Source organism: Thermobia domestica, chromosome 1, assembly GCF_964235325.1.
Source record: "Thermobia domestica chromosome 1, izTheDome1.hap1.1, whole genome shotgun sequence".
In the NCBI taxonomy this organism is placed as follows: domain Eukaryota; kingdom Metazoa; phylum Arthropoda; class Insecta; order Zygentoma; family Lepismatidae; genus Thermobia; species Thermobia domestica.
In genome coordinates, this window is record NC_137454.1 from 156687833 (window position 1) to 156699908 (window position 12076).

General features: G+C 36.1%; 1 protein-coding gene across 1 annotated transcript in view; it reads left to right on the forward strand.

The window, feature by feature from the left end:
* BNIP3 (BCL2 interacting protein 3) overlaps nt 1-12076 on the forward strand; it is a 119964-nt gene that overhangs the window by 59408 nt on the left and 48480 nt on the right. Inside the window, exon 3 of the mRNA XM_081765019.1 lies at nt 9713-9797. Coding sequence (XP_081621145.1) covers nt 9713-9797 — 85 coding nt within the window. The remainder of the gene's footprint in view (nt 1-9712; nt 9798-12076) is intronic.

A 12076-nucleotide genomic window follows, 5' to 3' on the forward strand; every position in this document is an offset into this window, starting at 1 on the left:
CGGGTGCGACTTATGAAAGGTAAAGGGAATGCTACCTAATGTTTATTACAATTATTGATACATACAAGGACTTCCTTGTAGTACTGTATACAAAGCTGAGTAAATATGTTGCTGACTGCGACAGATGTCGATGTCCGATGCAAATGACATCCAACAAGCAATGAACTTCTGCTGGGCTTCAAATGGATGACTGCTCAACCTGGATTTGAAATAAAATGCCGGTCCTGGCTTCATACCCCGTTACAGTATTAAGATGGATCTCGCAAAAATAGGAATACAAAGTAGAAACTGGATCCAGTTGGCTAAGGATAGAAGTCAGTGGAGAGCTTTTGTGAACGCGGCATTGAACCTCTGGGTTCCATAGGCTGTAGAGTTAATTAGCTTACGAAGCATGAGTAGATGCCTAGGCTGATACTACAAATAGATTAAATGCGCATTTACTAAAAGATGAGTTCTACTGACATTGGGTAGTCTATATACTCTTCGTGTGCTATTGCCTAGGGGAGAGGAGGAGATAAGATTTCATATCAGGTTACGTCACGCACAGTCGCACGCCTTCATTTTCATCAAAAATGGAAAAGCCAAGAGAAACAAATTTCATCTCACTTTCCGTTGTGGCAGTCGGACACAAATCATCACACTTACCTGCACAAAGCACTTTTCAAATCGGATTATTGGGAGAGCCTCCAGTTCCAGTGTTGGGGGGGGGGGACATGTCTCTTTATTTCCCCGGAATTTGTGCCCGTACCTACAGCTGAGACAACTTTCCAGCATGAGGAGAGGGACATATCCTCCTCTGGCATTTATTGCAATTTGTGCCCAAGTAGCGGAAGTGGAATTGATACATATTGATGAGACTACTAAACGCACTACAGCACTAAGTTCAGTTTAAAATAGGGTCTACTACAGAATACGATTCTTTTTTAAAAATGGAAAAGCCAAGAGAAATCAATTTCATCTTACATTCCTTTGTGGCAGTCGGACATAAATCATCACACTTATCCCAAAAAGCACTTTTTAAGTCAGATTATTGGGGGGACTCCCCCCAGGTCCAAGATTGGGGGGACATGTCCCCTCGTCCCCCCGGGATGTGCGCCAGTGTATATATGATAAGACATTCTGGAATGATTTTTATGGGTTATCTGACCAATTCACTCTCAGAATAGCTATTCGTACTACGTAGAAATTAAACAGCTTATTAAAAAAAAAGCCAAATTGGACTATCGCATAAAACACAATACAGTGTTTTTGAGTAAGATGCCTTCTTACCTTTTGTTCAGGAAAATGTCATTGCACTCATTGGATAACATTTACTTTTCCTGAAAGAAATTTTTAAAAAGAAGGATAATAGATTATATCAGCTGCGTATCGAAAGTTCATTTGTGAAAGGTAAATCAATGACATCTTATCAGTCATATATGTATAATTATTGAACTTTTTTGAATTAGTTCAACGTTAGGATATGTATCGGATGTTGCACTTTCATACCTATTTATTATTCTATTTATTTCGCTTTTGATAAATATGTAGTACACCAAATATGCTAATTCACTTCTTATTCATCGACAGCTACTGATTAGCTCTTTTCTTTTACCATAGTAATATACTAGACAATATATATATATATATATATATATATATATATATATATATATATATATATATATATATATATATATATATATATATATATATATATATATATACAGGGTGGTAGGTAACTCCACCGAAAAACTTTGGGAGGCGGTTCCTTATACGAGATAAAAGAAAAAAGCTCTAATAAATATGGGTCGAAAAACGTCTCTTCTAAGAGTTATGAACTAACTAAAATTCGAAATATCGCGTTTCAAAACGCCCTGGCTTAGAAAGTATAGGTTCTATCCCAAGCGGTTTAAGGAATTACACAGAAACTGGTATACGCTCTATCTAAGTATCCATGTTTGAAAATTCACCTGTACCAGCGAAACGAACGCACCACTAGTACTTAAAGGAGTGTCCCTACACTTCAACTTCCTTTTTACAGTTCCTTTTACCGATAACGGAGGATGGTAAAACATTTGTATTTAGTTAGAGCACATACTAGCTCCTGTATAATTCCTTAAACTGCTTGGGATAGGTCCTATAGTTTCTAAGTTAGAGAGTTTTAAAAAGTGATTTTTCGAATTTTCAATGGATCGTAACTCTGAAAGGAGACGTTTTTCGGCCCATGTTTATTAGAACTTTTTCCTTCTATTTCATATAAGAAACCGCCTCCCAAAGTTTTTCGGTGCAGTTACCTACCACCCTGCATATACAGGGTGTCCAATATACAATGCAGCCTTGAGTTTGGAATAGTAGAACTTTTGAACTTGAAGTGATACACAAATAATGGTTATACCAAAATGAAGCCTTGTTCATGTATATATTTTTAAACTAGGAAGCAACGTTTGAAGTACACTAGGAATCACACAGTGTTGCCAGATGTAACCGAAGGTGTAAATCAATTTTTTTGCAAAACATGTAAATTGACTCATAACTCATACGTATGGATGTTGTGTCATTAATTTTCAGTTGGAGTAGCTTGGGAACTATGGAGCAGAAAAAAGAATTATTCGTTTCCACTGATAACTAATCGGATGAGGCCTCTGTAAGGGACAACTAGGGAAATCATAGTTTTCATAAATTAACACTCTGAATTGCCAACCCTGCTGATGTTTCAGTGCATCAAAAGGTGTGTTAAGGATCTGTCTACATTATGCAATTCCTGAAAACAATGAAAAACAAACTTTTAAATTATCATGATGAAATTTTTACTTCCATGCACCCGACAACACTGCTATTCATTTCTATGGAGCTATTTAAAGCAAGAGGTATACAAGAACAATTCTCGAACTATTCAAGAACTGGAAACAAACATTCGGAGTGTCAATGAGAACAGTAACACTTTTAATCTTTGTGAAGTCGCTGCCAACCTGGTGAAACGTGTGAACCAGTGTTTGAATCAAAACAGGGGACACTTCCAGCATCCACTGTAGAGCTGGTAACTCATTTCTGATAGTAGCAGTGTTGCCGGGTGCATATAAGTAAACGTTTTGTCATAATAATTTGAAAGTTTGTTTTTCATTGTTTTCAGGAATTGCATAATGTAGACAGATCCTTAACACACCTTTTGATGCACTAAAAAAAAAACAGCAGGGTTGGCAATTCAGAGTGTTAATTTATGAAAACTACGATTTCCCCAGTTCCTCCTTACAGAGGCCTCATCCGATTAGTTATCGGTGGAAATGAAAAAATCTTTTTTCTGCTCCATATTTTCCAAGCTACTCCAACTAAGCAAACTGAAAATTAATGACAGAACATCCATACGTATGAGTTATGAGTCAATTTACATGCTTTGCAAAGAAATTGATTTATACCTTCGATTACATCTGGCAACACTGTGTGATTCCTAGTGTACTTCAATCGTTGCTTCCTAGTTTAAAAATCTATGCATGAACAAGGCTTCATTTTGGTATAACCATTATTAGTGTATAACTTCAGGTTCAAAAGTTCTACTATCCCAAACTCCAAGCTGCAAATCATGTTAAACAACTGTTTAATAGTAGCTCAGAGGAACTACCAATAGCAGTTACAAAATACGTTTTATTTTCATTGTAATTTCGTGCCCTCTTTAATGTCTGTTTCGATTCCAGAACCAGAACAGACTTTTTCAGAAAATAAGTTTCGGCTTCGGCTGCTGCGGAAAGGATTTTCTCGCCGAATTGGTATTGTGCCCGAAACGTTTAAATATCTATATATATATAATATATCATGTCGTATCTTAGATTCCGAGCGCAATTTTTTTGTTTTTCCTCATTGTACTATAGACGGTAATGGTCATTCAAGAGAAAGTAGAAGACTCTAAACATACATCGAAGATACTATGTGCTGTTATCGTTACTTCGTAGTATAAAACAGTAGTAAGTTGTATATACACAGTGCACAAGTAACTTTTCGTGCAAATAATTGCGTGTCTGCAGATACCGTGAATGATCTCAAGTCATATATGTTGATTGTCATGCTATGTTGGCTGTTCCATGCTCATTAAACAAAATGTTGATTGCATCAACTACTGACTTTACCAAGAAAATATTCTATTCTTCGTTAATTTTAGTTGGATATGGGCTGCAAAATTGTACAAAGCGTTGTAGACTCCAAATTCAGTCATATTGATAGTTAATGAGAGAGAAAAAAATCACTTCTCTCTACACGTAAACGGAAATTCATATGTAAATTACGTTAAACTAGACCTCTCTCTCTCTCTCTCTCTCTCTCTCTCTCTCTCTCTCTCTCTCTCTCTCTCTCTCTCTCTCTTTCTCTCTCTCTCTTTTCTCTCTCTCTCTCTCTCTCTCTCTCACACACACACACACACACCTCACTGTAATACATACATATTTAGTGTATACCTGACGTTTTCTTCCGTGTTTCAGTGCCGTACGGAATACATTCACCTCATGCAAGATAAAGGACTATAGACTATTTTTGATACAATATGCAAAATGTAGTTCTATTTTTGCAATCATTGGAATGTTGCGTTTGTAATTGTCTAATTAAAACAAATAGAACTGGATAGACGTATTCTATTTTTCATTATAAGGAGTGATAGTAACAAACACACGTGATTTAATGAAAGTTGAAGCTATTCTCATATAGTAATACAGTATAATCAGTCCATCAAGTCCTGCAGGAAACTAAAACTCCAAAACTTCGAAACCTTACGTTTAAGTGTATAAATTTTTGAGGTTGGAAGAAGGGAAGTTTAAACTTTTCTTCTGGCTACAATGCTCGATGACGTTTGCGCTGGTAATCACGTGACTTAAGATGGCGTCTATTAAAGAAAAGGCACAATGTGTTTTGTGGTTTGCGGAATTAAAATCTTGCGTTTCAGTGCGAAGAAAGTTCCAAACAACGTATGGGAAAACACCCCCAGCAGAAACCAGTATCAAGAGGTGGTACGAGAAATTCAAAGAAACTGTAAGTGTGTCAGATTTACCACGCAGTGGAAGGCCAAGAACGAGTGACGATGTGATTCACATGTTGCAGGAGAGCGTAGCCAGGAGTCCAATGAAGTCGCTTAAACGTAGTCATTGGAACTGGGAATACCGAAGTCAACGTTACACAAGATCGTATGCAAGAATTTTGAAGGTCCGGCCCTATAAGTTAAAATTTGTGCACGAGCTGATAGAGGAAGATTGTGACATGAGAATGGAATTCTGTGAGTCAATGCTTACCCGCTTACAAGAAGATGGTAACCTTCTGTCTCGATTTCTGTTTTCAGATGATGAAGCCACATTTCATGTGTCGGGAAAAGTGAACAGGCACAACTGCCGAATTTGGGGGGTGGAAAATCCACATGAATTCGAGGAGCACAAGCGGGGTAGTGCCGAAGTCACTGTGTGGTGTGCTGTTTCAGTGGACCACATTATCGGCCCTTTTTTCTTCGAGGAAGAGACGGTAAATTGTAACAGTTATTTGAACATGTTACAGACGTTTCTTTTTCCAGAACTTACTAGGTTATGCATCCTTAATGAGGTCCACATGCAACTGGATGGAGCATCGCCACACTATGCCCTTTCAAGTTCGACAGTTTTCTAACGAAGAATTTAAGGAGAGATGGATTGGCCGAAGAGGACCCACACCTTGGCCTGCAAGATCACCAGATTTGTCGCCTTGTGATTACTGGCTGTGGGGACACGTGAAGAGCAAGGTGTATTCGCAGAAGCCAGGTAATCTGCACGATCTCAAGAACAAAATAACTGATGTGATTTTGAACATTCCAGACGAGCACTGCCAACACGCAATTCTTGGTTTCCCAAAAAGACTTCAAGAGTGTTTGGATGTGAATGGTGTACAATTGGAGACTGGCGATGAACCTTAACTAGCTGAAACAAAACTTTGAACTTTTCTATAAGTACACCAAAAAGTATTTGTTAATACATTACATAGTTTCCAACTTTCTTTACTTTCCTGCAGGACTTTATAGACTCCCTGTACATTACCCTGGAGTGCGAAGATTATTGCTCGATGTATTCCTAAATTGATACTTTATTTTCAACTACAGTATTTTCTTTCCCTGCTAAAGAAAAGAACATTAAAACTTGAAGAATGCACACAGAATAATTTAGGTGCTTTTGATTTTCAAGAGTAAAGTACCTTAGCTCTCAACTACTAACGAACCATTGCAGCACTTAATACTGTTTATTGTCTCCTGACGAGTTTTCTTTCTGTTTGGTGTGTGTGTGTTCAGTGCATAGCAGGTATTAATATTATTTTCCCAAAAATATTTAGTTCTTTTCCTTTTTTCATCCAAATAACTTTAGTTTGAGGCCAATATATAAATGATCTATCACTTAACGATTTATTGCAAGGATGTTCACATCCAGTTTGTTATTGCACATATTTTTATATAAAATACTCTTATATGAATTTAAGCTCACTAAAAATTTTGATCCGTTCTGTCTGCAAATTCATGCCGACAAAATTGTCAAAGTTTGAGAGTTTTTCTTGCTGTTATTTAAAGTGCGAGTTGCCAGGCCTGACGTGACGAGTAGTTTCTCAGCTCCGACCAAAGCCACGTGATCAAGATAACATGCCAAGTTTTTGTAGGGGTTATTTGGTTAGTTTGGCACGAGAGACCAAGGGTCGATTCTCGAGGTTTGGATCCCACGTTAAGCGTAGCTCCACATCTCGTATAGCCTCGGTGCTGAAAGGGACATCAAACTCAGAATCAACTATCATCTGAATTCTTGATGCTTTGACTATAAAAATACTGCGTCCATTAACATATTAAACAAAATCAACTAATGAACGAGAACTTTTAGGTGCTATAACTCAAGAAGACCTATGGCGGTCTAACATCATGTCTTCGTTTAATAACACTTTCAAAATCTATTGGCGGATAGAGTGGCACTAATGATTTAGAGAGATAAAAGGAACAGACAAAAGAAGAAGTTAACAGTTCTTTTATTGGAGCAAAATTTGTCAAATTCTAATTTATGTCTGTGATCGACGTCTGTTAATGCAACATAGGCCTAATCTTTCTGTTGCGGCCAATAAAATTCTTTATCTTGATGGTAATGGCTAAGAAATGTTACATACAGTTGTTCTGATTCTTTTCTCCACATCTAACAAATATTTAATAGTTCTTTTTCGGCGAAGTGTAATAATACCCTGTCTCCAGTAGAGTATTTCCATCACTTCTTCCCTGCGTTTATTTCCTTCACATGCGCTAATGAACAGTTCTGGAATGAAAGTGAACTTCCTTCGTGCTGAAGAAATATGATGAAACAACATTCAATAGTATACGCAGAAACACGATGAAAGTAGTGCTAGTTTCGTGTTTTTGGAATATTACATATTTCTTTCTTATGAAGTTTCCATTGGCGCATCAACTCAAATTTTTGAAGTAATACTCTTTACTGCAGTATATTACACTTATGTTTGGACATAACTTGCGAGCTCTCTCAATAAATTCTAAAGCAGATTGAGGATCAATTTGTCTTTGAGAGTCTTTTCCATAGTTCGTAGGCGAAAAATGCCAAGACATTTCAACTTTCTGCACATTCTGCAACTTTCTGCCACTTTCTGCCAAGACATTTCATGTTATTGAACAAAATGAATAATGTTGTGCACCATCATCCGACTGATAATTCACATTGTTGATCGGAAAACCTGGATGACACCCTTCAAAATCTTCCATAAGTGTAGACTTGAAATAAGCAAATGGAAACATATCTTGATGCATACAATCAGATATAAGTACGCACGAATCATGTTCTGTGGTTCCCTTTTCTTCAGGAAAATATATTATTGTAGTTTATATAGTACAACTGTGTGATATCCAGTGACAGGTTTGTATCTTTTCTTGGTACATAAAACAGTAATTTCCACTAAAAATCCATTTGATGTAATATCATTCTTTTCAACTTCTCTATCTATTTCCGCTTCCATTCAGCTTCTGAACTAGGCATATCTGAAAATGCAATAGAAAAGACAAATGTTACATATTTGACATGTCCTAATTTCATAATCTTAAAGTAAACTTTGTTGTGACTTGCATATTTTCGTTTGAGTAAGCATGTTTTCTACCAAGGAAGCGTGACAGAGTAGTAGCGTGCTAGATTTGGCTCGGTAGGTTGCGGGTTTAAAATATATAGCTGGCAATCCTGACTCAGGTGTTCCTCATTCACACCAGGCAAATGCCGAGATGATATACTTTCAATAGATCTGAACGAATCCTTTCCCACATGCCCACCTCCGTCCTATACCGACCTGAACTTTAGATGCCTAAAGGCAATAAATACCAATTTACAAGCATGTTTCCAAAACAACGAAAGAGTACGAGAAAACCAATAATGGTGTTAAAAGTAGCTGGCCTAGAAACTTCGGAACACATTTGCCGGCATTGTTCCAGAGACAGTAGATACTTCCTGTCACGTTTTTAAAACTTCTTCCTAGATCACATTGATTCATATTGTTTAACTTTTCATTCATTTGTTACATTTATAGTCCAGTCAAGTACATTTTACATCCATACTTCATAATATTGCTTTTATCCTCGTTATCTTTCATTCTCTTACACTAAACATGGCACTTAATACATTAATTGAGTTATCAATTCGCTATTTATACGTTTCACTGCAGTTAGCTACTATTGGCAATGTGGTAACACTGCAACAAAATGTGACTTACACGACACACATAATGTGACTTACACGACATATTATATTTTGTATTTAAAAGAGTTACACGTATTATTTCAGGACTTTCTGCACGGCCTTTGATTACCGTCTGTCCAAATGAAGAAAATTTAGAGTAACAGCTTTTTTTGTTTAATTATGTATATAAATACATAAACTTATTTATGTTTTCTTGTGACTTACACGACAGCCTACTTGAATAAATCAATTATTATAATTTTCATGCTATTATTAAATTATGTGCAAAACAATGTCACTGATGTAAACACAAACATTACCTTAATAAATACCATACGCGATTTTCACTTACCTACAGGAATTAGCAGGAAAAAACCTTTGTGTTAAAATCCAAACGTAGGAACGATATTCTGCGACATGAAAGTGGCCATATTTTACCTCGTGCAGAGCCATCTACAAATCAATGTTGGTACCATCTTGTTCATGTATGAAAAATTCAGCATTCTTAAAAAATAATTTTAATACTTATGTAGGCCAAGGTGAAACTTCAAATTTTTCCTTCCTAGGGTCACTTACCGCGGAATTGACCTATTGCAAAGGCGGAATAAATTGTCTCTTGCTTCGTAGGTACGGTATTTTACACCTGAACATTAGAACATGGTTTAAAAATGAAAAGATTGATATGAAAGATGTTATCAAAGGATTTTAAAATGTGAGTAATGTGATCACCGTACCTTAGACCATCTAGGAGAGTAGAGTGACGCATTTGTCATTGATAAGAACACTCAGATCTAATGCCAGGAGTCCCTAGTTCGTTTCCTGCCGTGTGCATTTCTGGTGACGACGACGTTTTTTTTCTGTATCACTTTTTCATACCACCAGTTCTGCAGTCATTCACTTGCAATTTATTTGTCACCTTAAGCCTATCTTGCGATATTAAATAAAGGGTTAATTTTATTTAATTTCTTAGAGCTTCTGTTCCTGGATGCAGGCTATAAGTTGATTGTATTTTTCACTGCCTTTATCTTTCTTTTCAGTCCGAAATCTCCGCCGAATAGCCCAAACACAGAGCTCTCAACTGATGACGATCTAAAAGGCGTTTATATCAATTATCCATATAAGGTAAGATAATGTTTATCTGCTCTAATTGCTTTAACAATAATAATAAAACATAGTTGTAGATCGTCTAAGCGTTCTGTTGTTACATCATAATTTACAGAAGAGAATTTGAAATCATTCATAAATACTGAAGTAGAGATTACACGAAACTTTGGAAACCTTTGGTCATTTTGTTTTTAGCATTTGTATATTATCTTTTGCAAACAGTAATATTATTCATTTACTTATTTATTCACACACACACACACACACACACACACATGCAGTTTCTTGAAAATATGGAGAAGAGAACTTCCTCACCTTCGCAGAAGTAGAATTAAAAAGTAAGGAGCACAACTTTCCCTCCCCCATGCACACACACCTTTCGGTTTAAAAATAAAAGAATGAAAATGGGAAAATGAAACCTTTAAGTGTTATGTCCCACGTTTATGCTGGCTAGGATAAATGAGACTGTGATGATGAGAAATAAATGAAATGGTGGAAATAAGAAAGTAGAAGGAAACAGGAGAACCCCGAGAAAACCCATACACACGGCGTTTGTCCACCACAAAGTTCACTTGGTACGAGTTGGGATCGAACCAGAGACCCCACGCACCAGAGATGAACGTTCTACTACTGAGCCATCGCGGCTGTCTCCACCCCCAAAGTTTAAACTCTTTACGTTTGTAATTTATTACGTAAGTATGTGATTCTACCAACCCATATGTTTTATTTGACCTCCTAGATGTTGGACTTTTCTTTTTTAGATATTTTTAGTTATTGTCATAATTTCTTATCAAGTCGTGTTGTACTAAATGTAATAAAAGTAAGATTATTTTATTCATATCCTTTGTATTGAAAGAAAAATACTAATGCAGTGAGACGCAGTGGTGAAAAATGCAAGTTAGAGACATATTAGAGTAAAAGATGAAAGTACGAAGTAACCGGGTATTAACTTATTTTTTTCTTTTTAAGTGCACTCTGGAATTCGAAAATATGTCCGTCACTGACAATTCCGTTCGGGATATTTTCATTTGAAAGGAGTTGGTTGATTAGTTTACAAGTTTATTAACGTTAGTGTATTTTAAAGTACCATTAAATCATAGTAACCTTTTTAAAAAAAAAAAAAATAAAAAAAATTAGAAATTGCATTCCACGAAAGAACCAATTTTAAATGAGGTAATATTACCCTTATTCATTTATATGTTCATTCAAAACGGGGTCGAGGGGGACACGGTGGCTCAGTGGTAGAGCGCTTACCTCTGGTGCTTGGGGTTTCTGGTTCGATCCCCGCCCAAGTAAGCATGTGGAAAAACGACGTGTCCATGGGTTTTCTCGGTGCACCGCTATTTCCTCCCACTTTTTCATTCCACCAATTATTCCAGCATCATTCACTTGCTTTAATAATGGCTTTCCTTAGCTTAACGGCTAAGGCATAATGATGGAACGTTAAATTAAATATTTCATTTCATTTCAAAACGGGTATAAACTTAAGGATCTTCACTTCGATCCTCCTTCATTTTCGCCAAACTTTTTGTGGGTAATTCAATAACAATGACGAAATTACAATTTTGATAAGTAGGGTGTTGAATACTTACAAAATGTTATCCGATAGTTATTTTCAAGACTTGAATAATTTCGACATAATATATTGCTTAAATTTCAGTTCCGGAAGAAAAACGACTAGTTATTCTTAGTATTTTGTAGATACTGTATTTCTTACTTCTAAAGTTCCCGTTAATTTATTCACCGAAGTACACCGAATAACAATAATCCATAGTTTTAGTTTGAAATACTTAGAGGAAAGTCCACTTAAATACTTTTAAGACTATACCAAGAAAAATGATTCTAGGGCAACGTTTCTCTTAAACTGTTTTCAAGTGGGAACCACTTTTATTAGTCAGAATGCTCTACTTGTTCCCTTCGAAAGTAAATTTATGTTAATCATAATAATAATGTTTTGAGTGTATACTAGTATACTTTATATTTGTAAAACAGAATTAATTAAAATTATTTTATATTGATATTAATAAAGTAAAATTCAGCGGAACGTTTTTAATTCAGAGTTCGGGGGACACTAAAAAAAAGATCGAATCATCAAAAAAATGTGCGTTGTTAAATACAAAATCAAGCGAGCGAAACTACTGTGCATACATAAAATGATAATATGCAGTAGACTTGAAGGAAGATCATTATTTGTACGATACAATACCGCAAACAAATAAATGACATTTACTCGGCCATAAATTAAGCCATGTGTACCATTGAAACCAGTGCCGTGCCGTGGATAATCAGCGCCCGGG